Source organism: Corvus moneduloides, chromosome 26 (assembly GCF_009650955.1).
Source record: "Corvus moneduloides isolate bCorMon1 chromosome 26, bCorMon1.pri, whole genome shotgun sequence".
In the NCBI taxonomy this organism is placed as follows: domain Eukaryota; kingdom Metazoa; phylum Chordata; class Aves; order Passeriformes; family Corvidae; genus Corvus; species Corvus moneduloides.
In genome coordinates, this window is record NC_045501.1 from 1,392,693 (window position 1) to 1,419,112 (window position 26,420).

Below are 26,420 nucleotides of genomic sequence, written 5' to 3' on the forward strand. Positions count from 1 at the left end.
GCCGGCGCCGCTCCCGCTCCCCGCCCCGGCCCAACCGCCCCCCCCCGCCCGCCTCGCGCGGCGCCGCCGCCAATCACCGCCCGCCGGAGGGAGGCGGGAGCAGGGAGAGGCCCAATGGGAGGCGGGCGGCCGAGCTTTGCTCCCACCCCCCCGGCGCTGCTTTGATTGGCAGGAGGGTCGGCCAATGGGCGTGCGGGGAGGTGCGGGCGGCCCTCGCGCTCGGCGCGGCTGAGCCAATGGGAAAGGAGGAGCGCGGCAGCGCGGCCCGCCCCGCTCTGCGGCAGGTTGACAGCGCGCCCGCCCAATGGCGCGCGAAGCCTCCACTGAGTGACAGCGGCACCCACCAATGAGGCGACGCGCAGGAACTCGCGCGGTTGAGTGGCAGCGGCGCGCACCAATCGCTGCAGGGCGGCGGCACCGCCCCTTTGCTCCGCAGCGGTTGCCACGGCAACGGGCGCCCCGGGCCTTCAGCGGGGTGAGGCCGCCATGGCGGGGCGGCCGCCGCCCCGCGGCTCCCCGGTGACCCCGGCGGGGCTCTGAGGAGCCGCACAGCGGCGGGGAGGTGGTTCCAAGGTGGCTCCTCAGCCTTGTTTCCCTCTGGAACATCCCGGGGCCCACCCCGAGTTGCCACAGGCCCTGGGGACGGTGATGCCGGTGAACGTCCCCCGTCCCCGCGGGGCCCCTGAGCCACCTGCAGACACCGGGGAGGGAGATTTGGGGGGTGCTGCCCACCCTGGGTAGGAGATTTGGGGCGCTGCCACCTCGATGGCCCCTGCGGGGACACAGGGACAGCGCCAGCCTCGCCCAGGGCCGATGTTCGGTGATTTTGGGATGGCCAAAAGGCGAGGGCCGGGTGCCCAAGAATCTCCTCCAGGCCGGGATCTCCTGCTGGATCTGTAGGAAAAGAGGTGGAAAAGCGCTGTTGGCATCAGGCCCTGTCCTTTCCTTCCCCTTCCTGGGTCATCATCAACCCCTAATCCACCCGAAAACCCCATAACCTACTTCAGTGCCGCGGAGCAGCGTTCAAACCCGGCACCTCTGAGGTCGTTCACCCCTTCCCACATCGATCCGTGATCCCTGTGGGATTCCTGCCCACCCAAATCCTGCCCAAATCGGTGCCAGCGGGTGGGAGGCACAGGCAGCACCACCCAGATCCTGCTCTTCCCGCAGGTGGGAATCCCAGACACCTCTTCCCTGCCCCAGAAACCCGCCGAGACAAACAGGATGCCAGAGACAATGGTTCATCCAAGGGAAAAGAAAAACAAACAACATGGAAAAATCGCGGCAGGGCGAGGTTGGCCAGGTATTCCCAGGTTTTCCTAGGGTTTTCCAGGCTGTGTGTGCCCCCCCAAAAACCTGGAGAACCCCAATGTTGAGGGCAGGGATGAGTCCAGGGAGGCAGGGATACACCCAGGGACACGGGGGGCTGTTTGGGAGGCTGGAATTGCCCGGATCCCAGAGATTTTGGGTCGTGCTTTGGCTCTGCCACGGCTGCTCCCTCTCCCTAATCTCCTCCTGGAAAAGAGCCCATGGAACACCCTCTGGAGCCGGGGTGTGCCCGGCCCACGCCGTGCCACAGCCGGGAATTTCCACGGGCACAGCCCTGCCAGGAGAGGAGCCCCCAAATTCCGGGCTGGCCCTTGGCCCACGGCACCTGGAGCGGTGTTTGGGGGTGTTTTCCACCCTAAACCCTCCTTGGGTTGCATTTTGGGGCTGTTTTCCACCCTAAACCCTCCTTGGGTTGCATTTTGGGGCTGTTTTCCACCCTAAACCCCCCCTGGATTGGATTTTGGGGGTGTTTTCCACCCTAAACCCCCCCTGGATTGGATTTTGGGGGTGTTTTCCACCCTAAACCCTCCCTCAGTTGGATTTTGGGGTGTTTTCCACCCTAAACCCTCCTTGGGTTGGATTTTGGGGCTGTTTTCCACCCTAAACCCTCCTTGGGTTGCATTTTGGGGGTGTTTTCCACCCTAAACCCTCCTTGGGTTGGATTTTGGGGCTGTTTTCCACCCTAAACCCTCCCTGGGTTGGATTTTGGGGCTGTTTTCCACCCTAAACCCTCCCTGGGTTGGATTTTGGGGTGTTTTCCACCCTAAACCCTCCTTGGGTTGGATTTTGGGGCTGTTTTCCACCCTAAACCCTCCTTGGGTTGCATTTTGGGGGTGTTTTCCACCCTAAACCCTCCTTGGGTTGGATTTTGGGGCTGTTTTCCACCCTAAACCCTCCCTGGGTTGGATTTTGGGGCTGTTTTCCACCCTAAACCCTCCCTGGGTTGGATTTTGGGGGTGTTTTCCACCCTGAGTCAGATTTTGGGGGTGTTTTCCACCCTAAACCCCCCCTGGATTGGATTTTGGGGGTGTTTTCCACCCTAAACCCCCCCTGGATTGGATTTTGGGGGTGTTTTCCACCCTAAACCCTCCCTCAGTTGGATTTTGGGGTATTTTCCACCCTAAAACCTCCTTGGGTTGGATTTTGGGGGTGTTTTCCACCCTAAACCTTCCCTGGGTTGGATTTTGGGGGTGTTGCCCACCCTGGTCGAAGATTTGTGGGTGTTTTCCACCCCAAAGCCCCCCAGACCTGGATTTTGGGGGTGTTTTCCACCCTAAAGCCCCCCCAAAGTTGGAGATTTGGGGCTGTTCCCCCCCACCCAGGTTTCCCAGTGGGGCCGAATCCCTTCAGGGCTTTATCCTGGCCCCGGTTCCCCGTTCCCTTTTGCATGGGGGTGTCCTGGCAGCCCCCCAAACCCCTCCCTCGACTCCCCGGGGCCGTGGGCAGCTTCCAGCTGGGAATCCGAGCCGGGCTGCCCCTTTCTCAGGTTATTTTTAGTGTCCCCCAGGACTATTTGTGGCCCTGGCCCCGTCCCCGTGGCCACCTCGTGCCGGTGATGGGGGAGGGCACGGAGCCCCTTCCCCACTTTTATCCTCCCCCAGGAAAACGCTCCAGCCCCGAAGATTAAAGCGAACGAGGCAAGATTTGGGTGCAGCGGGAGAAAATTCCAGGCTGGGAGAGGTCAGGGAATGGCAGCAGGGGCTGGGATTATTTGGGATGGATCCAGGAGCCCCTTCCCAGCTCTGGGATCTGCCTCCAGCCTTGATAATATCCAGGGCATAATGGAGTTTATCTTTCCTGCTCCTTCCCAGCTGGATCCAACCCAAATCCAACTTTTTCCTGCCCAATCCAGGGTCGGGGTGGAGGATCCCCCGTTCCCTACAGACGCCCCCAAATTTGGGAAACCCAGCCTAAGAACACCCCCCACATTGGGATCAACCCTGGCGAACCCCAGCCCTACAGACCCCCTCCCCCAAAACCCAGCCCGGGGACCCCCCCACCCCACTTTGGGATCACCCCCTTTTTGGGAACCCCCACCCACCTTGGGATCGCCCCTTTCCCGGGTAACCCCAACACTACAGAGCCCCCCAAGGCTGGCACAGCCTGTCCAGTGCCCTCCACCCCTCCCCGCGACCCCCAAAGTCCCCACGGGACCCCCAAAATCCCTCCCGGGACCCCCAAAGCCACGGCCCCAGCACGGCTCTTTCCCGACGCTCCTTGCGACACCGCGTCTTTATTTGCATAGCCACGCCCCTCACCGTGCAGCTACTCCCTTATAAGGTAAATGACCACGCCCATTCCTGTTTAGCCCCGCCCCCTCCCGCCCCGCCCCGGCGCGCGCATTCGCGGTCCTGCAGCGCCACCTGCCGGCGGCTCGGGGGCAGCGCGCGCGGCCCCGCCCGGAGCGCCCCAAACCGGGACCCCCCAAACCGGGACCCCCCCTCTGGGACCCCCCCAAACCGGGACCCCCCCAAACCGGCACCCCCCAAACCGGGACCCCCCCAAACCGGGACCCCCCCTCCGGGACCCCCCCTCTGGATCCCCCAAACCGGGACCACTCCAAACTGGCACCACCCCAAACCGGCACCAGCTCAAACCGGGACCACCCCAAAACCGGGACCCCCCCAAACCGGGACCACCCCAAACCAGGACCCCCCCAAACCGGGACCACCCCAAACCGGGACCCCCCCAAACCGGGACCCCCCCTCCGGGACCCCCCCTCTGGACCCCCCAAACCGGGACCCTCCCAAACCAGGACCCCCCAAACCGGGACCCCCCAAACCGGGACCCCCCCTCTGGGACCCCCCCAAACCGGGACCCCCCAAACCGGGACCCCCCATCCGGCACCCCCCAAACCGGGACCCCCCAAAACCGGGACCCCTCAAACCGGGACCCGCCCTCCGGGACCCCGTCCTGACCCCCCCCAACCCCGGGCCCCTCCTGGGCCCCTCCCCAATCCCGGAACACCCTCTGGGACCCCCAAACCGGGACCCCCCTCTGGGACCCCCCAAATCCCCGGACCCCTCCCCAACCCCGGAACACCCTCTGAGGCCCCCCAAATCCCCGGACCCCCCTCTGGGACCCCCCTCCCGAGCCCCCACCCCAACCCCGGCTCCCCTTCCCGGACCGGAGTCCCCCCCCCCCCCCCAACCCAGGACCGCCCCCCGGCCCGGGACCCCCCAAAACTCTGCCTGTGACAGTCCTGTCCCCTTTTTGGGGTCCCCACAAGCCTCCCCTTGGGGACCCCCCAGTTCTAGCGACCCCCCCCTCAACCACAGGGGCTCCCCTCCCTTGGGACCCCCCCCCAACCCCAGTGACCCCCCTGCTATGGGACCCCCCTGGGGTCAGCTGGGTCCCCCCCGGACACCCCAAATTGTGGTGAACCCCCCCCCATGCACCCCTTTCCCCACACCCCTCCTTAGTGCCCCCCAAACCCCCTCCCCCACCCCCTCCTGGGCTCACCCTCACCCCAAAGGTGTCCCCAAAACGCGAGTGACACCCCAAACTCTGCCCCCCCCCCCTCCCCATCTCTGGGGGGCTTTGGGGGGCGGCCCCCGGGCAGACATTGATGGATGGGACCCCCTCAGGGCCGGGCGGGGGGCGCAGCTGGCAGAGCTCCCGTGTCCCCCCCAGGGAGACCCGCAGATGTCCCCGCAGCTGGGACCACCCCCCCCCCCCCCAAAAAACCTTCCTGTGCCCCCCCCAAAAACCTTCCTGTGCCCTCCCCCCCCTCCGCCCCGGGAGATCGCGTCCCCTGGGTGTCCCCTGGCCTGGATGTCACCCCCTCCCTGGGTGACAAAGGCTCGCTGGGGCACGGGGTGCCGGGGAGGGAGGGGAGGGGACACACCCTGGGGACATCAAGGTGTCCCCCCCCCCCCCCAAAACCGGCGGCACCCCCAGATGGGGCAGGGCACGAAGCGCACCCCCAAACCCCGCCTGTGCCATCACTGGGGGGCTCTGTGGCCCCGCTGTCCCTCGGGGTGGCGACCTTGGGTCCCCCCTCCTTCCCTCCCTCCCTTCCCGGCCCGGGGCAGCGGAGAACAAAGGGGGGGAGGAGGAGGAGGAGGAGGAGGAGGAGCGCGAAGGCCCCGCGGTGACAGCTGGTGCCCCCCGAGTGACACGGGGACAAAGGCACCGCTGCGGGGACAAAGGGGCCGAGCGTCACCCGCGGGGTGGGGGGGACAGAAAGGATGGGGGACCCCGACCCCACAACACCTCCCAGCCCCCCCACCCCAACCCCACAGTGATGCCACAGCAGCCCCGAGATTCCCACCCCAAAGATGTGGCGGCCTGAGTGTGTGTGTGTGTGTGTGTGTGTGTGTGTGTGTCACCCTGTACCCCAAATCCTACCAGAACGGGGGTGCGGCACCTCCAAAGAGTGACCCCCCCCAAATCCCACGTCACCCCAAAGCCTGGACGACCCCATTTCCACGTCACACCCAAAGCTGGTCACCCCCCAAAGCTTTGTCACCCCCAAAAGCCACGTCCCCCTGTCCTCAGGTCACCCCTTCCTCCATCCCCACCCCGCCTGGGACCCCAAATCCGCGGGGAGGAGCATGGGGGAGTCTGGGGGTGCAGAGACCGGAGAGGGGAGGACACAGCCAGGCCGGGGGTGGCTCTTTTGGGGTGCCCGTGCTGGGGTCACCCAGTACCGGGGATGGGTGTTTTGGGGTGCCCTTTTCGGGATGTCGGGGAGGGGTGTTTTGGGGTGCGGGGTGGGAGGGGGGTGTCACGGAACAGGGGATGAACATTTTGGGGTGCCGGGGATGGGTGTTTTGGGGTGCCCGTTTCGGGGCATTCACCGCTCCCGGCCTCTCCCGCCAGCCGGGTTCGTGTCGGGCACCGGGGGAGGACGGGAAGAGGAAGGGAAGGAGGAGAGGAAAAGCCCCCGGGGGCTCGGGGGGGACACCGGGGTTGGGGTGCCGAGGCCGGAGCCCCCCCGGGCTGTCCCCGCTGTCGCGGTGATGGATGGCCCGGCCGGGAACCTCGGGGGGGCTGCACCCCCTTCCTGAGCCCCGTCCCTCCCCAAAAAACGCCCTGGCTGAGCCTCCCCAGCGCATCACACCCACGGGTTTTGGGGGGGTGAACCCCCCCAAAAATCACCCCCCGACAATTTTCCCCTTTCCGGTGCCTTGGCTGTTCCTTAATTTCGATTCCCTCCTCATCCAAGGAGACCCCAACACCCGGGACCCCCCCAGATTCGGGATCCCCCCAACACCCGGGAGCCCCCCAGATTCGGGATCCCCCCAACACCCGGGAGCCCCCCAGATTCGGGATCCACCCGGGACCCCCCAACACCCGGGAGCCCCCCAGATTCGGGATCCACCCGGGACCCCCCAACACCCGGGAGCCCCCCAGATTCGGGATCCCCCCCAACAACCGGGACCCCCCCAGCGGCTCCGGCCGGGCCGTGCTCCGGCCCCACGCTCCCCCCCCGCCCGGAGCTGTCGCCGCCCCGGGTGACACATCGGTCCCCGGGCGCGCCGGGGCAGCTGTCGCGCCCCGTTCCGCGGGGTTTTAACGAGGAAATTTGGAGGCCGTGGAGCAGCTGCAGCGTCTGCCCTCGGGAAAGGGGGGATTTGGGGGGGCTCAAGGGGAGAGCGGGGGGTGCCCCTCTGCTGTCCCCATCCCGCTGGAGACCTTGGTAGCGGCTGCTCGTTCCTAAAAATTGGGCTGAGAGGGGATGGAGCGGGGTGAGGAGGGGGATGCGGAGCACCCTGAGGGGAGAGGGATTGGAGAGGTTCAGGGATGCGAGGAGGGAGGCGGGAAGAGATCGGGGAGGGAGGGAAAGATGGGGAGGGAGGGATGGAGGGAGGGACAGAGAGATGGAGGGTGCAAGGAAGGATCCAGAGATGGAGGGATGGACAGAGGGATGGACAGAGGGATGCAGGAAAGGAGGGATGGACAGAGGGATGCAGAGATGCAGGAAAAGATGCGAGGATGGCGAGAGGGACACCTGAGGGGCACCAACCCCAAATCCTGACAGCCCCCAAACACGGTGACTCCCGATCCCTCTGGGGGGATGGGAGGGAAGGATGAGCAGAGGGATGGATGGAGGGATGGATGGATGGATGGATGGATGGATGGATGGATGGATGGAGGGAGGGATGGGGAGCGCACAGGACAGGCAGGGCCGGGTGGCCGCGGGGACATTTGGGGACAGCGCGGGGGCAGCGGGACGGGGGCACAGAGCCGCCCCCCAGATGGCGGGGCCGGGGGGTGCCCCCGCACCCGCTGCCGGCGTTAATGGAGCGAGCGCGGCTGTCAGGGATGCGATGGCAGCGGGGACGCGGGGACAGGGCCGGGACAGATGGAGGGAGCGTAATTGGTAATTAAATCCCTCCCTGGCAGGTGAGGGGAGCAGCAGCCGGGCCCCCCCCGGAGGGGCGGAGGGGGGAGAGGGGAGGCGGAGCCGCTCCCCGGCACCAGCACAGCCCGGGGGGGGACAACGGGGGGAGGTGACACCGCCGGGGTCCCCGTCCCCAGCCCTGTCCCATCCCTTTGTCTGCAGCAAACCCAGCCCTGAGCCCCCCCCCCAGGCTGGTGACAGCCGGGGACCCACGGGGAGCCCAGATTTTGGGGTGAGGGGGGAGGGCTGGGACTGGAGGTCCCTTCTGTCCCTTCTGCCCTTGTCCCTTCCGCGCACACATCCCCCCGCTCTTTGTCCCGTCCATCCACGTGTCCCTTTGGTCCGTGTCCTCTCTTTCCGTGTCCCCTCCATCCCCACATCCCCCGATCCCAATTCCCCTCCATGCCCCCCATCCCAATTCCCCTCCATCCCCCCCATCCCAATTCCTCTCCATCCCCCGATCCCAATTCCCCTCCATCCCCACATCCCAATTCCCCTCCATCCCCCCCATCCCAATTCCTCTCCATCCCCCGATCCCAATTCCCCTCCATCCCCACATCCCAATTCCCCTCCATCCCCACATCCCAATTCCCCTCCATCCCCACATCCCCCCCATCCCAATTCCCCTCTGTCCCCCCCCATCCCAATTCCCTTCCATCCCCACATCCCAACGGACACGGGGCACGGGCAGGACCGGGGGGGGAAGGTCTGGAACCCCACCGAGCCCCCACCACCCCCTGCCCCCCATCCCGCCGTGCCCCCCACCCGCGGGGAGGGCCGGGGCTGCTCCATCTTCCTGTCAGGATCCCCCGGGAATGCCGGGGATAATGGCAACAGCGGCCGCCGGCCGATATTTCATCCGCGACATTAATAACGCCCTAACGGAGCCCCAAAAGTGCCCGGGGGGGGTCACCGGGGCCGGGGGGGGGGTCACCGCTGTCCCCACCCCCTCTATCGCCCCATTGAATTCCCCATCAAAGCCCCCGCGGTGCCCTCTGCCCCCGCCGGGGCCGCCGTGACCCGCGGGGCGGGGCGGGGGTCCCCAGGGGGGGTCAGGGGTCCCGGGGGGGGTCCCGGGGGGAATCAGGGGTCCCGAGGGGGGGGTCGAGCCCCGCGGCGGGGGGGGTCAGGCCGGAGGATAAAGGCGCTTTATGGCCCGAGCCCCCCCCCCCGCATGCCTTCGCTATGGAGACGACGGGGACGGTGACCCCCGGGCGGTGACCCCCAGACCCCTCCCTGCCCCCGGAGTCCCCCCAATCCTCACGGGGGATCCTCCGCGGCTCCCGGCTCCGGGACAGTGCCAGACAGCCGTTAATTAGCCCGTTAATCACCGTTAGCGGGGTTAATGAGCTGTCGCCGCGGCGGCACGGCCACGGGGCACCGAGCGGGGACGGGGACGGGGACAGGGGTGCGGGGGGCGAGAGCTGGAGCCGGGCTGGGACCCCCCCATAGCCCCCCACCCCCATGGGGCCAGCGATCCCACACGGCCCCACGCCTTGCCCGGCGATGGGATCCCCCCCAGAACCAACGGGGTGGAAGCCCCCTGAGCCCCACAGCTGGATCCCATGGGGCCAGAACCTCCCCCGGCTGGATCCCATGGGGCCAGGACGCCCCACAGCTGGATCCCATGGGATCAGGAGCCCCACATCGCCCCAAATGGATTCCATGGGGCCAGGAGCCCCGCACAGCCCCACAGCCGAGTTCCATGGGGCACGAGCCCCCCCCCCCCTCACATCCGGCAAGGTGGATTCCACGGGATCAGGAGCCCCCCACAGCTGGATCCCACGGGGCCAGCATCCCCCAAAACCGGATCCCATGGGGTCGGGACCCCCCAGATCCCTGGGAACGGGGCTCTCTGTGCCCCACTCCCTGGGGGGACGGACCCCCAGAGCCGCACCCCCCGCCTCAATAGGACCCCGCGCCCCATTGGGGCCCCCCCTGTCCCACCGGGGACCCCCCGAGCCCTGCGTGGGGCGGTCCCACAGCAGAGTCGGACCAATGAGCGGCTGCTACGTCAGAGGAGGCGGGGCCAGCGCGCGACATCAACCAATGGCCTCCCAGAGGGGGTGCGGCCACTGGATTACGTCACAGGGCACGGCAGCCCCGCCCCAAAGCCGCTCCGGGGCTCCGGCCCAGTCCAGGCCCGTTCGGCCCGGTGCGGCCCGGTTCGACCCAGTTCAGCCCAGTTCAGCCCAGTTCGGCCCGGTTCAGCCCAGTTCAGCCCAGTTCGGCCCAGTTCGGCCCAGCTCAGCCCAGTTCGGCCCAGTTCGGCGTGGTCCGGCCCGGTGCGGCCCAATTCGACCCGGTCCAGCCCAGTCCGACCCAGTCCGGCCCGGTCCAGCCCAGTCCGACCCAGTTCGACCCAGTCCGGCCCAGTCCGACCCACTTCGGCCCAGTCCGGCCCAGTTCAGCCCAGTCCGGCCCAGTCCGGCCCGGTCCGGCCCACCCAGCGACACCGCCAGCCCCACCCGGCCATGGGTCACCCGCTCTGAAATTAAAACCCGACCGCCCCCTCCCAGCGCCGGGAGCCCCCCAGCACGGCCACCCCAAGGACCAGGCGCGGGCTTCTGGTGGCCCCCAGGTTCTGGTGGCCCCGAGGTTCTGGTGGCCCCGAGCCCCCCCAAACCTTTTTTGTGGGGGGGGGGGTTTCTCCGCCCCGCCTCAACTCCAGCTCGATTTGGGAGGAAAATTTGGGTTTATTCACCACCAGCCCGCAGCCAGCAGCACGGCAGGGGTGGGCAGGGGGTGCGGCAGGGGCAGAACCCCCCCTCTGCCTCTCGGGGCTCACAGGTTGATGCCCATCAGGTTGACCGGCCGGCCCCCGTAGCGCCTGGAGATGTCGGCCTCGATCTGCAACACACACGGCGAGGGGCTCAGGGCGCCTTGTGGGGTGGGAAGGGGCAAAATCGGGGTGCAGGGAGGGTCTTGTGGGGTCTCCAGCCCTCCCTCACCAGTTTCTGGAGCTCCCTGGTCTTCTCCTGCAGCCGCTGCAGTTTGGGCTCCAGGGCCGCCTGCTCGGCCAGCGCCTCGCGGCGCTTCTGGGCCAGCGCGTCCCTCTTGGCCAGCAGCAGCTCGGCCTGGTGCAGCTTCTGCCGCAGCAGCGCCGTCACCCGCTCCACGTACCTGGGGGGACAGCCAGGGACCCTCAGCCACCCCCCTGCACGGCCAGGGCCACCTCAGCCACCCTGACACGGCCAGGGAACAGCCAGGGCCACCTCAGCCACCCCGACATGGCCAAGGGACAGCCAGGGCCACCTCAGCCACCCCGACATGGCCAGGGCCACCTCAGCCACCCCGACACAGCCAGGGGACAGCCAGGGCCACCTCAGCCACCCCGACATGGCCAAGGGACAGCCAGGGCCACCTCAGCCACCCCGACATGGCCAGGGCCACCTCAGCCACCCCTGCCATGGCCAGGGGACAGCCAGGGCCACCTCAGCCACCCCGACATGGCCAGGGGTCATCCCCACACAGGGACACCTCCCCCTCCAGACCCTCTCCCCCAATCCCCACGGCCACTCCCAGCGCTGACCCCTCTCCATCCCCTGGGCCTGTTTTGGGGCTATTTTAGGGCCTATTTTGGGGCTGCTTTAGGGCTATTTTAGAGGCTATTTTAGGGGCTGTTTAGGGAGTGTTCTAGGACTATTTCAGTCTCTGTTTGGGGGCTTTTTTGGGGCACTTTCGGGCACCTGGGCGAAGCGAGGATCATGCAGAGGTGCTGGACGCTGCGGGAGCAGAGCTGGGCCAGCAGCTCCCGGGCCGTGGCCAGCTGGGCCCGCACGCGGTCGCCGCTCTGGCCCTGCAGCACAGCCGGGGCCAGCTGCAGCTGGCTCATGGCCACCACGTCGGCCTCGTCCTCCAGCTCCAGCAGCCGCTGCGCCAGGAACAGCTCCAGCTGTGGGGACGGGGCATGGGGTCACTCACCCGCGGGGTCACTCACCCGTGGGGTCACTCACCCATGGGGTCACTCAGCCCCGGGGTCACTCACCCGTGGGGTCACTCAGCCCCGGGGTCACTCACCCGTGGGGTCACTCACCCATGGGGTCACTCACCCGCGGGGTCACTCACCCATGGGGTCACTCACCCGTGGGGTCACTCAGCCCCGGGGTCACTCACCCGTGGGGTCACTCACCCATGGGGTCACTCACCCATGGGGTCACTCACCCGCGGGGTCACTCAGCCCCGGGGTCACTCACCCGTGGGGTCACTCACCCGTGGGGTCACTCACCCCCAGGGCCACCCCGGGGGCAGGGCCAGTGGCCGTCCCCTCGTGCCCACCTCCATCAGCTCGTCGATGAACTGGTTCCGCGTCTCGGGGTTCTCCAGCAGGGTCAGCGCGTCCGAGCCGCGGGCAACCCCCTCGGGGGCTGGGGGTGGGACCCCAAAACCATCTCAGCATCACCCCAGGGCACCCAAAACCCCCCTGGCCAGCACCCAAATCCCACCCTCTGCCCCAATCCCAAATCCCTCTGTGGTGCCCAGGGGCACTGGGCGATGAAGGGGACAGGGATGGGACCCCAAACCCATCTCAGCATCACCCCAAATCCCATCCCCAGACCCCTCTGTGGTGTCCAGGGGCACTGGGCGATGAGGGGGACAGGGATGGGACCCCAAATCCCATCCCCAGACCCCTCTGTGGTGTCCAGGGGCACTGGGAAATGGGAATATGGGGGATGGGAGCTGCCTGTCCCCCCCCTTGGGACCCCCCAGCCCTGCTCACCCTCAGTTCCAGCCTCCACCACCGTGATCGTCCCCTCCTGTCCCTCTCCGTCACCCCAATCGATGCCATCGTCGCCCTGAGGAACAAAGGGTGACACAGGGTGACACAGGGGGACATCAGCGGGGATTTGGGGACACAGGGACACCCCTGACCCCGAGCGATGCCACCCACCTGCGGACTGGGCTCCACCGTGATCGTCCCCTTCTCCCCGTCACCCCAATCGTCACCCTGAGGAAAAAAGGGTGACAAACGGTGACAAAGGGTGACACAGGGGAGATTTGGGGACACAGGGACACCCCTGACCCCGAGCGATGCCACCCACCTGCGGACTGGGCTCCACCGTGATCGTCCCCTTCTCTCCGTCACCCCAATCGATGCCATCGTCCCCCTGAGGAACAAAGGGTGACACAGGGTGACACAGGGGGACATCAGCGGGGATTTGGGGACACAGGGACACCCCTGACCCCGAGCGATGCCACCCACCTGCGGACTGGGCTCCACCGTGATCGTCCCCTTCTCCCCGTCACCCCAATCGTCACCCTGAGGAAAAAAGGGTGACAAACGGTGACAAAGGGTGACACAGGGGAGATCTGGGGACACAGGGACACCCCTGACCCCGAGCGATGCCACCCACCTGCGGACTGGGCTCCACCGTGATCCCCCAGTCGATGTCCCCACCCTGAGGCGCCTCCGCCGGGAAATCCCCCCAATCAATCTGTGCAAAAAGAGCCCCCCCAAAAAACCCGCCCTGAGCCACGACCCCAAAACCGCCCGGCAGAGCAATTTGGGGTCTCCGCTGCCCGTCCCCCTCCCTTTCCCTGCCAGGACCCACCGTGTCCTGCTGAGGCGGCTCCTGCGGGGTCCGGCGCAGCTCCGGCCGCTCCACCCGGCGCGGCGGCAGCCCCGTGCGCCACTGGAACACCGTGGTGTTCCCACTGCGCCCCACAAAGCGCAGCAGCGGGACCACCTCGGCCCCGGGGCTGGCGAGGGGACAGCGGTGAGGGGACACCCCAGCACCGCCGGGCCTGGGGTTTTGGGGGGAGCGGGGGGTGGTTTTGGGGGGGGGGGGATTAGGGCTGGTTTGGGGGGTTTAGGGGTGTTTTGTGTGGACAGGAGCTGGTTTGGGGGGTTTGGGGGTATAGAAGCTGTTTTGGGGGGTTTAGGGGTGTTTTGTGTGGATAGGAGCTGGTTTGGGGGGGTTTAGGGGTATAGGAACTGGTTTGGGGGCTTTAGGGGTATTTTGTGTGGATTAGGGATGTTTCGGGCGGTTTTAGGGGTATTTTGTGTGGACAGGAGCTGGTTTGGGGGGCTCAGGGGTGTTTTGTGTGGATAGGAGCTGGTTTGGGGGTTTTAGGGGTGTTTTGTGTGGATTAGGGCTGCTTCGGGGGGTTTAGGGGTATAGAAGCTGTTTTGGGGGGTTTAAGGGTATTTTGTGTGGATAGGAGCTGTTTTGGGGGTTTTAGGGGTATTTCGTGTGGATTAGGGCTGTTTTGGGGGGGTTTAGGGGTATTTTGTGTGGATAGGAGCTGGTTTGGGGGCTTTAGGTGTGTTTTGTGTGGATTAGGGCTGTTTGGGGGGTGTTTAGGGGTATTTTGTGTGGATTAGGGATGTTTTGGGGGGTTTTAGGGGTATTTTGTGTGGACAGGAGCTGTTTTGGGGGGCTCAGGGGTATTTTGTGTGGATTAGGGCTGTTTTGGGGGTGTTTTGGGGTATTTTGTATGGATTAGGGCTGTTTTGGGGTATTTTGTGTAGATAGGAGCTGGTTTGGGGGCTCAGGGGTGTTTTGTGTGGATAGGAGCTGGTTTGGGGGCTTTAGGGGTATTTTGTGTGGACAGGAGCTGTTTTGGGGGGCTCAGGGGTATTTTGTGTGGATTAGGGCTGTTTTGGGGGTGTTTTGGGGTATTTTGTGTGGATTAGGGCTGTTTTGGGGTATTTTGTGTAGATAGGAGCTGGTTTGGGGGCTTTAAGGGTCTTTTGTGTGGATAGGAGCTGGTTTGGGGGGGGTTGGGGTATTTTGTGTGGATTAGGAATGTTTTGGGGGTGTTCAGGGATATTTTGTGTGGATTAGGAATGTTTTGGGGGGTTTTGGGGATATTTTGTGTGGATAGGAGCTGGTTTGGGGGGGGTTTAGGGGTATTTTGTGTGGATTAGGGCTGCTTTGGGGGGTTTAGGGGTATTTTGTGTGGATAGGAGCTGTTTTGGGGGGGTTTAGGGGTATAGAAGCTGTTTTGGGGGGTTTAAGGGTATTTTGTGTGGATTAGGGCTGCTTCGGGGGGTTTAGGGGTATAGGAGCTGGTTTTGGGGGGTTTTAGGGGTATTTTGTGTGGATTAGGGCTGTTTTGGGGTTGTTTAGGGGTATTTTGTGTGGACAGGAGCTGGTTTGGGGGTTTTAGGGGTATTTTGTGTGGATTAGGGCTGTTTTGGGGTTGTTTAGGGGTATTTTGTGTGGATAGGAGCTGGTTTGGGGGTTTTAGGGGTATTTTGTGTGGATTAGGGCTGTTTTGGGGGGGTTTAGGGGTATTTTGTGTGGACAGGAGCTGGTTTGGGGGTTTTAGGGGTATTTTGTGTGGATTAGGGCTGTTTTGGGGGGGTTTAGGGGTATTTTGTGTGGATAGGAGCTGGTTTGGGGGTTTTAGGGGTATTTTGTGTGGATTAGGGCTGTTTTGGGGGGGTTTAGGGGTATTTTGTGTGGACAGGAGCTGGTTTGGGGGTTTTAGGGGTATTTTGTGTGGATTAGGGCTGTTTTGGGGGGGTTTAGGGGTATTTTGTGTGGACAGGAGCTGGTTTGGGGGGCTCAGGGGTGTTCTGGGGTGCCAGGGCCGCCCGGGCTCTGTCCCTACCTGTCACACACGAAGGCCACACAGGCCTGGTACAGCTCGATGGCCTCCCCGAGGGCGCTGGCGCCGGCCCCGATGCGGGACAGCAGCGACGGCAGCTCCTGAACCAGCGCCAGCAGCTCCTGGCGCACGTCGGCACCCTGGGGACATCGGGGACACCCTGGGGACACCCTGGGGACACCCTGGGCACACCCTGGGGACACTGTGGGGACATCGGGGACACCCTGGGACACCCTGGGACAGCCTGGGACACCCTGGGGACACGCAGGGACACCCTGGGACAGCCTGGGGACACCCTGGGGACACCCTGGGACACCCTGGGGACACCCTGGGGACACCCTGGGCACACCCTGGGGACACTGTGGGGACATCGGGGACACCCTGGGACAGCCTGGGACACCCTGGGGACATCGTGGGGACACGCAGGGACACCCTGGGGACATCAGGGACACCCTGGGACAGCCTGGGGACAGCCTGGGGACACCCTGGGGACAGCCTGGGGACACTGCAGGGACACTTTGGGGACAGCCGGGGATACCCTGGGACACCTGGGGACACCCTGGGACACCCTGGGGTCATTGGGGACACCCTGGGGACACCCTGGGACACCCTGGGGACAGCCTGGTCCCAGTGTGACCCCTCTGGGCAGCTGGGGGGGGGCTGCTCTGGGGATTTTGGGGGCTGCTTTAGGGTCAGTTTTGGGCAGCTGTCCTGGGGTTATTTTGGGGTCTCTTTGGGGTTATTTTAGGGCTGGTTTAGGGTCTGCTCAGGGGTTATTTCAGCCCCATTTGGGGTTATTTTAGGCCCCTTTGGGGTTATTTCAGCCCCATTTGGGGTTCTTTCAGGCCCCTTTGGGGTTATTTTAGGGCTGTTTTAGGGTCTGCTCAGGGCTTATTTTGGGGTCTCTTTGGGGTTATTCTAGAGCTGGTTTGGGCCTGGTTTAGGGTCTCCTTTGGGGTCATTTTATGCCTGTTCTAGGGTCTGCTCAGGGGTTATTTCAGCCCCATTTGGGGTTATTTCAGAGCTGGTTTGGGCCCATTTTAGGGTCTCCTTTGGGGTTATTTTAGGGTCTGCTCAGGGGTTATTTCAGCCCCGTTTGGGGTTATTTTACGCCCCTTTGGGGTTATTTCAGGCCCGTTTGGGGTTCTTTCAGGCCCGTTTGGGGTAATTTTAGGGCTGGTTTAGGGTCTGCTCAGGGCTTATTTTGGGGTCTCTTTGGGGTTATTTTAGAGCTGGTTTGGGCCTGGTTTAGGGTCTCTTTTGGGGTTATTTTAGAGTCTGCTCAGGGGTTCTTTCAGCCCCATTTGGGGTCCTTTCAGCCCCGTTTGGGGTTCTTTCACGCCCGTTTGGGGTCCTTTCAGCCCCGTTTGGGGTTCTTTCACGCCCGTTTGGGGTCCTTTCAGCCCCCTTTGGGGTCCTTTCAGGCCCGTTTGGGGTTATTTTACGCCCATTTGGGGTTATTTTATGCCCGTTTGGGGTTATTTTATGCCTGTTTGGGGTTATTTTATGCCCATTTGGGGTTCTTTCAGGCCCGTTTGGGGTCCTTTCAGGCCCGTTTGGGGTTATTTTATGCCTGTTTGGGGTTCTTTCAGCCCCGTTTGGGGTCCTTTCAGGCCCGTTTGGGGTCCTTTCAGGCCCGTTTGGGGTTATTTTATGCCTGTTTGGGGTTCTTTCAGCCCCGTTTGGGGTCCTTTCAGGCCCGTTTGGGGTTCTTTCACGCCCGTTTGGGGTTATTTTATGCCCGTTTGGGGTTATTTTATGCCTGTTTGGGGTTCTTTCAGGCCCGTTTGGGGTTCTTTCAGGCCCGTTTGGGGTTCTTTCACGCCCGTTTGGGGTTATTTTACGCCCATTTGGGGTTATTTTATGCCTGTTTGGGGTTCTTTCAGCCCCGTTTGGGGTCCTTTCAGGCCCGTTTGGGGTTATTTTATGCCTGTTTGGGGTTATTTTATGCCCGTTTGGGGTTCTTTCAGGCCCGTTTGGGGTCCTTTCAGGCCCGTTTGGGGTTATTTTACGCCCATTTGGGGTTATTTTATGCCTGTTTGGGGTTCTTTCAGCCCCGTTTGGGGTCCTTTCAGGCCCGTTTGGGGTTATTTTATGCCTGTTTGGGGTTATTTTATGCCTGTTTGGGGTTCTTTCAGCCCCGTTTGGGGTCCTTTCAGGCCCGTTTGGGGTTATTTTATGCCCGTTTGGGGTTCTTTCAGGCCCGTTTGGGGTCCTTTCGGGCCCGTTTCGGGGCCGGCCCATCCCGGCACTCACGGCAATCCCGTACTGCCTGCAGGAGGCCAGGAAGCGCTCCCGGAGCTCGCTGGCCCCGAGCTGGCACTCGTCCTCGCGCCGCGCCAGCTCCTGCTGCGCCTGCTGGCAGCGCCCCAGCTGCCGCCGCAGCGCCGGCACCTCGTAGCCGATGCTGCGCCCCAGGAGGCTCGAGAGCTCGGCTGGGGGGGACAGCGGGGTCACCCCCGGGGCTCCCACACATCCCAGGGGTCTCGTCCCGTTGGGATTTGGCGTTCCCGCAAATCCCGTCCCTTGGCGCCGCTGCTCGGCGGTTGAATTCCCCGTTTCATCCCATCCCATCCATCCCATCCCATCCCATCCCGTCCATCCCATCCCATCCCATCCCATTCCATCCCATCCCATCCCATCCATCCCATCCCATCCCATCCCATCCCATCCCATCCCGTCCATCCCATCCATCCCATCCCATCCCATCCCATCCATCCCATCCATCCCATCCATCCCATCCCATCCCATCCCATCCATCCCATCCATCCCATCCCATCCCATCCCATCCATCCCATCCATCCCATCCCATCCCATCCCATCCCGCCCATCCCATCCCATCCCATCCCATCCCATCCATCCCATCCCATCCCATCCCATCCCGTCCATCCCATCCATCCCATCCCATCCCATCCCATCCCGCCCATCCCATCCCATCCCATCCCATCCCATCCATCCCATCCCATCCCATCCCATCCCGTCCATCCCATCCATCCCATCCCATCCCATCCCATCCATCCCATCCATCCCATCCCATCCCATCCCATCCCGCCCATCCCATCCATCCCATCCCATCCCATCCATCCCATCCCATCCCATCCCATCCCATCCCATCCCGCCCATCCCGTCCATCCCATCCCATCCCATCCCATCCCATCCCGTCCATCCCATCCATCCCATCCCATCCCATCCCATCCCATCCCATCCCAACCCATCCCATCCCAACCCATCCCATCCCATCCCAACCCATCCCATCCCAACCCATCCCATCCCATCCATCCCATCCCATCCCATCCCATCCCATCCCATCCATCCCATCCCATCCATCCCATCCAATCCCATCCCATCCCATCCAATCCCATCCAATCCCATCCCATCCCATCCAATCCCATCCCATCCCAACCCATCCATCCCATCCCATCCCATCCCATCCCATCCAATCCCATCCCATCCCAACCCATCCCATCCCAACCCATCCATCCCATCCAATCCCATCCAATCCCATCCCATCCCATCCCATCCAATCCCATCCAATCCCATCCCATCCCATCCCATCCCATCCCATCCCATCCCATCCCATCCCATCCCAACCCATCCATCCCATCCCATCCCATCCCATCCAATCCCATCCCATCCCAACCCATCCCATCCCAACCCATCCCATCCCAACCCATCCATCCCATCCAATCCCATCCAATCCCATCCCATCCCATCCCATCCAATCCCATCCAATCCCATCCCATCCCATCCCATCCCATCCCATCCCATCCCATCCCATCCCATCCATCCCATCCCATCTCATCCCGTCCCAGTTTGGAGGTTGAATTCCCCTTTCCCATCCCAGTTCAGGGGACTGAATTCCATCCATCCGTGGGGTCCTTGGGGTGTCTCAGGGCTCCCATCCCGCTGGGATTTGGCATTCCCACACTTCCTGCCCCTTAAATCCCATCCTGTCCCATCCCATCCATCCCCTCCCCTCCCACCCCATCCCATTCCATTGATCCCATCCCATCCCATCCCATCCCATCCCACTGATCCCATCTCATCCCACTGATCCCATCCCATCCCATTGATCCCATCCCATCCATCCCATCCCAGTTTGGAGGTTGAATTCCCCTTTCCCATCCCAGTTCAGGGACTGAACTCCACCCGCGCAGGGGCTTCTCTGGGACACCTCGGGGCTCCCATCCCACTGGGATTCATCGTTCCCATCCCCACTCCCCAGCCCGTACCCAGGTAGGTGTTCTCCTTCTCGTAGAGGGACACGACCTCCTGCCAGTCCTGGGGAGGGACGGGAGCGTGAGCAGGGACGGGAGGAGGAGGAGGAGGATGGAGGAGGAAGAGGAGGATGAAGAAAAAGAGAAGGATGAGGAGGGAGAGAATGAGGTGGAAGAGGAGGAGGGAGGAGGAAGAGGAGGAAGGGAAGAAGAGGAAGAGGGGGATGGAGGAGGAGGAGGAGGAGGGAGATGAGGAGGAAGAGGAGGAAGAGGAGGATGAAGAGGATGAAGAGAATGAAGAGGAAGAGAAGGATGAATAGAAAGAGAAGGAACAGGAGGATGAGGAGGAAGGGGAGGAAGGGGAGGGAGGGGAAGGAGGAGGATGAGGGGGATGAAGAGGAAGAGGAGGATGAGGTGGAAGAGGGGGATGAAGAGGAAGAGGAGGATGAAGAGGAAGAGGAGGAAGAGGAGGAAGAGGAGGGAGAGGAGGAAGAGGAGGAAGAGGAGGATGAAGAGGATGAAGAGGAAGAGAAGGAACAGGAGGATGAGGAGGAAGGGGAGGAAGGGGATGAAGGGGAGGATGAGGTGGAAGAGGAGGATGAGGAGGAAGAGGAGGAAGGGAATGAGGTGGAAGAGGATGAGGAGGATGGAGGAACAGGAGGATGAAGAGGAAAAGAAGGATGAATAGAAAGAGGGGGAAGAGGAGGAAGAGAAGGAAGAGGAGGAAGAGGAGGAAGAGGAGGAAGAGGAGGAAGAGGAGGAAGAGGAGGAAGAGGAGGAAGAGGAGGAAGAGGAGGAAGAGGAGGAAGAGGAGGAAGAGGAGGAAGAGGAGGAAGAGGAGGCCGCTCCCACCTTCATCCTTTGGGACGAGTAGCGCCCGAAGAGGTTCTTGGTGGAGGCCTCGGTGCCCTTGAGGATCTCCACGATCCGCAGGCAGTGGAAGTAGTGCAGGTCTGGGGCGGAGCAGGGACGGGGTCACGGCGGGCGGGGGGGCCTGGGAGCCTCTGAGGGACCCCCAGGAGGTTTTGAGGGACCCCCAGGAGCCTCTGAGGGACCCCCAGGAGGTTTTGAGGGACCCCCAGGAGGCTCTGAGGGATCTCCAGGAGCCTCTGAGGGATCTCCAGGAGGCTCTGAGGGATTCCCAGGAGGTTTTTGGGCATCTCCAGGAGGCTCTGAGGGATTCCCAGGAGGTTCTGAGGGATTCCCAGGAGGTTCTGAGGGACCCCCAGGAGGCTCTGAGGGATTCCCAGGAGGTTTTTGGGCATCTCCAGGAGGCTCTGAGGGATCTCCAGGAGGTTCTGAGGGACCCCCAGGAGGTTCTGAGGGATCTCCAGGAGGCTCTGAGGGACCCCCAGGAGGTTCTGAGGGACCCCCAGGAGGTTTTTGGGCATCTCCAGGAGGCTCTGAGGGATCTCCAGGAGGTTCTGAGGGATCTCCAGGAGGTTCTGAGGGATCTCCAGGAGGTTCTGAGGGACCCCCAGGAGCCTCTGAGGGATCTCCAGGAGGTTCTGAGGGATCTCCAGGAGGTTCTGAGGGACTCCCAGGAGGTTCTGAGGGATCTCCAGGAGGCTCTGAGGGATTCCCAGGAGGTTCTGAGGGATCTCCAGGAGGTTTTTGGGCATCTCCAGGAGGCTCTGAGGAATCTCCAGGAGGTTCTGAGGGACCCCCAGGAGGTTTTTGGGCATCTCCAGGAGGCTCTGAGGGATCTCCAGGAGGTTCTGAGGGATCTCCAGGAGGCTCTGAGGGATTCCCAGGAGGTTCTGAGGGATCTCCAGGAGGCTCTGAGGGATTCCCAGGAGGTTCTGAGGGACCCCCAGGAGCCTCTGAGGGATCTCCAGGAGGTTCTGAGGGACCCCCAGGAGGTTTTTGGGCATCTCCAGGAGGCTCTGAGGGATCTCCAGGAGGTTCTGAGGGATCTCCAGGAGGTTCTGAGGGACTCCCAGGAGGTTCTGAGGGATCTCCAGGAGGCTCTGAGGGATTCCCAGGAGGTTCTGAGGGATCTCCAGGAGGTTTTTGGGCATCTCCAGGAGGCTCTGAGGAATCTCCAGGAGGTTCTGAGGGATCTCCAGGAGGCTCTGAGGGATTCCCAGGAGGTTCTGAGGGATCTCCAGGAGGTTCTGAGGGACCCCCAGGAGGTTTTTGGGCATCTCCAGGAGGCTCTGAGGGATCTCCAGGAGGTTCTGAGGGATCTCCAGGAGGCTCTGAGGGATTCCCAGGAGGTTCTGAGGGATCTCCAGGAGGCTCTGAGGGATTCCCAGGAGGTTCTGAGGGATCTCCAGGAGGCTCTGAGGGATTCCCAGGAGGCTCTGAGGGATCTCCAGGAGGCTCTGAGGGATTCCCAGGAGGTTCTGAGGGATCTCCAGGAGGCTCTGAGGGATTCCCAGGAGGTTCTGAGGGACCCCCAGGAGGTTCTGAGGGACCCCCAGGAGCCTCTGAGGGATCTCCAGGAGGTTCTGAGGGACCCCCAGGAGCCTCTGAGGGACCCCCAGGAGGTTCTGAGGGATCTCCAGGAGGTTCTGAGGGACTCCCAGGAGGTTCTGAGGGATCTCCAGGAGGCTCTGAGGGATTCCCAGGAGGTTCTGAGGGATCTCCAGGAGGTTTTTGGGCATCTCCAGGAGGCTCTGAGGAATCTCCAGGAGGTTCTGAGGGACCCCCAGGAGGTTTTTGGGCATCTCCAGGAGGCTCTGAGGGATCTCCAGGAGGCTCTGAGGGATTCCCAGGAGGTTCTGAGGGATCTCCAGGAGGCTCTGAGGGATTCCCAGGAGGTTCTGAGGGATCTCCAGGAGGCTCTGAGGGATTCCCAGGAGGCTCTGAGGGATCTCCAGGAGGTTCTGAGGGACCCCCAGGAGGTTCTGAGGGACCCCCAGGAGCCTCTGAGGGATCTCCAGGAGGTTCTGAGGGACCCCCAGGAGGCTCTGAGGGATCTCCAGGAGGTTCTGAGGGACCCCCAGGAGGTTCTGAGGGATCTCCAGGAGGCTCTGAGAGATCTCCAGGAGGTTCTGAGGGATCTCCAGGAGGTTCTGAGGGACTCCCAGGAGGTTCTGAGGGATCTCCAGGAGGCTCTGAGAGATCTCCAGGAGGTTCTGAGGGATCTCCAGGAGGCTCTGAGGGACCCCCAGGAGGTTCTGAGGGATCTCCAGGAGGTTCTGAGGGATCTCCAGGAGGCTCTGAGGGACCCCCAGGAGGTTCTGAGGGATCTCCAGGAGGTTCTGAGGGATCTCCAGGAGGCTCTGAGGGATTCCCAGGAGGCTCTGAGGGATTCCCAGGAGGTTTTTGGGCATCTCCAGGAGGCTCTGAGGGACTCCCAGGAGGTTCTGAGGGACCCCCAGGAGGTTCTGAGGGACCCCCAGGAGGTTCTGAGGGACCCCCAGGAGGTTTTTGGGCATCTCCAGGAGGCTCTGAGGGACCCCCAGGAGGTTCTGAGGGACCCCCAGGAGCCTCTGAGGGATCTCCAGGAGGTTCTGAGGGACCCCCAGGAGCCTCTGAGGGATCTCCAGGAGGTTCTGAGGGACTCCCAGGAGGCTCTGAGGGATCTCCAGGAGGTTCTGAGGGACCCCAGGAGGTTTTTGGGCATCTCCAGGAGGCTCTGAGAGATCTCCAGGAGGTTCTGAGGGATCTCCAGGAGGTTCTGAGGGACTCCCAGGAGGTTCTGAGGGATCTCCAGGAGGTTCTGAGGGATCTCCAGGAGGTTCTGAGGGACTCCCAGGAGGTTCTGAGGGATCTCCAGGAGGCTCTGAGGGATTCCCAGGAGGTTCTGAGGGACCCCCAGGAGGTTCTAGGGCATCTCTTGGAGGTTTTTGGGGGTTCCCAGGAGCTTTTAGGGGATCCCTGGGAAGTTTTGGAGGATCCCTGGGAAGTTTTGGATCCCTGGGAAGTTTTAAGGGATCCCCAAGAGGTTCTAGGGCATCTCCAGAAGGTTTTTGGGCATCTCCAGGAGGTTTTGAGGGATCCCCAGGAGGTTTTAGGGCATCTCCTGGAGGTTTTTGGGGCTCCCTTGGAGGTTTTAGGGAATCCCTGGGAAGTTCTGGAAGGTCCCTGGGAGGTTTTGAGGGATCTCTGGGAAGTTTTGGATCCCTGGGAAGTTTTGAGGGATCCCCAAGAGGTTTTAGGGCATCTCCAGGAGGTTTTTGGGCATCTCTTGGAGGTTTTTGGGGGTTCCCAGGAGGTTTTAGGGGATCCCTGGGAAGTTTTGGATCCCTGGGAGATTTTGAGGGATCCCCAAGAGGTTCTAGGGCATCTCCAGAAGGTTTTTGGGCATCTCCAGGAGGTTTTGAGGGATCCCCCAGAGGTTTTGAGGGATCCCCAGGAGGTTCTAGGGCATCTCCAGGAGTTTTTTGGGGGTTCCTGGGAGGTTTTAGGAGATCCCTGGGAGATTTTGAGGGATCCCCAAGAGGTTTTAGGGCATCTCCAGGAGTTTTTTGGGGGTTCCTGGCAGACGTTGAGGGATCTCCAGGAGGTTTTGGGGGTGTTTTTGAGCTACCACCACCAAACCTTTGGGAACAGGCGTGACCCCTCCATACACACACACCTCCCAAATCCCAAATCCTAAATCCCCACTCACAGGAGCCCTCCAGCAGCTCTTTGATCTCCGGGTTCTCCGGCATGTCCTGGATGGCCACCTGGAGCCGCTCCCGGACCAGCTGCAGCTGCGCCTGCCAGCGCCGGCTGCAGTGGCGCCGGTCCACGAGCCAGTCTGGGGACACGGGGACAGCGGGGTCACAGGGGGGACACGGGGACAGGGGGGTCATGGGGGGACACGGGGACAGCGGGGTCACCGGGGGGACACGGGGACAGCGGGGTCATGGGGGGGGACACGGGGACAGCGGGGTCATGGGGGGGACACGGGGACAGTGGGGTCACCGGGGGGACATGGGGACAGCGGGGTCACAGGGGGGGACACGGGGACAGCGGGGTCACCGGGGGGACATGGGGACAGCGGGGTCACAGGGGGGGACACGGGGACAGCGGGGTCACCGGGGGGACATGGGGACAGCGGGGTCACAGGGGGGGACACGGGGACAGCGGGGTCATGGGGGGGACATGGGGACAGCGGGGTCACCGGGGGGGACACGGGGACAGCGGGGTCATGGGGGGGACATGGGGACAGCGGGGTCATGGGGGGGGACACGGGGACAGCGGGGTCACAGGGGGGGGGGGACACGGGGACAGCGGGGTCACCGGGGGGGGGCAGGGGGACAGCGGGGTCATGGGGGGGACACGGGGACAGCGGGGTCATGGGGGGACATGGGGACAGCGGGGTCACCGGGGGGGGGGACACGGTGAGGGGGACACCCCCCGGGACACCCCCCGGGACACGGGGACCCAACACCGGGAGGAACCCCTGGGATCGGAGGGGAAAGGGGGAGGTTGGAGGGGCCAAATATTGGGATGAATTCCCGGGTCTTTCCCCAAATCCAGAGGGGGAAAGGAAAGGTCAAATATTGGGATGAATTCCCGGGTGTTCCCCCAGATCCGGAGGGGAAATGAAGGGTCGAATATTGGGATGAATTCCCGGCTTTTTCCCCAAATCCGGAAGGGAAATGAAGCGTCAAATATTGGGATAAATTCCCAGTTCTGGAGGGGAAAGGCAGAGGTTGGAGGGGCCAAATATTGGGATGAATTCCTGGGTGTTCCCCCTAAATCCGGAGGGGAAAGGGAACAACCAAACACTGGGACGAATTCCCGGCCCTTCCCCGGTTTGGAGGGAAGAGCGGGGATGGGGCCGGGGATAACCGGGGATGAATTCCTGGTTCCTTCCCCGCTTTGGAGGGAAGAGGGGAGCCGGGGGAGGCCAAGGACGGGGAGGAGTTCCCGTACCCAGCAGTTTGCTGGTCTGGATGTCGATGGGCACATTCTGGTACTCCTGGGGAGCGACCTGCGGGGAGGACACGGGAGATGCGGACCGGAACCGGCACCGGGAGTGGGCCGGGGGTCGGGACCTTCCGCTCCAGCGCCCGGGCCCGGGCTTTGCCCGCTCCCCTGGGCCTGGACCCGCTTCCAGACCCTTCCCCGGTCCCGGTCCCGGTCCCGATCCCGATCCCGGTCCCGCTTCCTTCCCCTTCCCCTTCCCTTTCCCCTTCCCCGCTCCCGGTCCCGCTCCCGCTCCTCACCTGCATCTCTCCCGTCTCCGCCTCTCCACTTCCGCCTTCCCCTCCTCAGCCAATCGCCTGCCTCAGCGCCCGCGCTTCAGCCAATCAAAACGCGCTCCGCCCAAAGGTCCCGCCTTCCCACCAATCAGAAGGCGGGAGCGCCGCGGCAGCGCCACGTGCCGGCATTTCGATTGGCTGGAAGGGAAAGGGGCGGGGTCTTCAGGGAATAATCGGAGATGGCGGAGGAGTTCGGGGGTCCCAGTCCCGATCCCGGTCCCAATCCTGATCCCAATCCTGGTTTTAATCCCGGTCCCGGTCTCAATCCCGGCCCCAATCCCGGTCCCAAGGTGCCCCAGCACTGAGCCGGGATGCCCCGGGATCCCCCTCAAGCCGTCCCTCAGGGTCCCGCAGGAGTCCCCGGGATGCTCCCGAGCAGATCCCGATCCCTGCGGGGATCCCCCGTTTCCCCCAGAGCAGATCCCAGACCCCTTGGGAACCACTGGATACCCCAGCACAGAGCCAGGATCCCGCTGGGACCCCCAGCTGCTCCCAGAGCAGATCCAAGGACCCTCGGGGACCACTGGACAGAGCCGGAATCCCCGTGGGACCCTCAGCAGCGGCCCCAAACCGGGACCCCAGGTCCCTTGGGGACCCCTGGGAGGGGTCCTGGAGCAGCTCCCAGATCCCTCAGACACCGATAATCCCCGACAGAACCAGGATCCCTCGGGATCATCCCGCTGGATTAACTTGGGGGAGCAGCTCCGGCCCCCGGCAGCGTCACCGGGGGTCCCGCGGTGTCCCCGCGTCCCTGCGGGGTTGGGAGTCCCCCCTCGGGGACACATCCCGTGGCGACACGGGCACATCCCGGTGACCTCGCGG

At 63.4% G+C, this 26,420-nt stretch overlaps 1 protein-coding gene across 7 annotated transcripts; it reads right to left on the reverse strand.

Moving 5' to 3' along the window:
- Nucleotides 1-10,370: 10,370 nt before the first annotated feature.
- On the reverse strand, nt 10,371-25,664 carry CDK5RAP3 (CDK5 regulatory subunit associated protein 3). Of its 7 annotated transcripts, XM_032091619.1 has the most exons (17): nt 25,563-25,664; nt 25,270-25,327; nt 24,014-24,145; nt 20,305-20,405; nt 19,468-19,516; nt 17,492-17,670; nt 15,239-15,375; nt 13,231-13,378; nt 13,033-13,113; nt 12,882-12,938; nt 12,721-12,786; nt 12,570-12,626; nt 12,399-12,474; nt 11,957-12,045; nt 11,368-11,573; nt 10,630-10,801; nt 10,371-10,528 (listed from the first exon to the last, which is right to left on the reverse strand). In XM_032091619.1, the coding sequence occupies exons 1-17, from the start codon at nt 25,566-25,568 to the stop codon at nt 10,463-10,465; spliced, it is 1,680 nt and encodes a 559-aa protein (XP_031947510.1). In that variant the 5' UTR covers nt 25,569-25,664; the 3' UTR covers nt 10,371-10,462. The 7 variants fall into 7 exon arrangements, with proteins under 7 accessions (XP_031947510.1, XP_031947511.1, XP_031947513.1 ...); XM_032091620.1 differs by lacking the exon at nt 12,882-12,938 and having other exon boundaries at nt 25,563-25,663; XM_032091622.1 differs by lacking the exon at nt 12,721-12,786 and having other exon boundaries at nt 25,563-25,663.
- Nucleotides 25,665-26,420: the final 756 nt, after the last annotated feature.

Coding starts and splice junctions, on each gene's coding strand:
- CDK5RAP3 (XM_032091619.1), bottom strand. Junction 20,406..24,013: donor AGAGCTGCTGGAGGGCTCCT/GTGAGTGGGGAT, acceptor GCTCCGCCCCAG/ACCTGCACTACTTCCACTGC. Junction 12,627..12,720: donor CGGTGGAGCCCAGTCCGCAG/GTGGGTGGCATC, acceptor TTTTTTCCTCAG/GGTGACGATTGGGGTGACGG.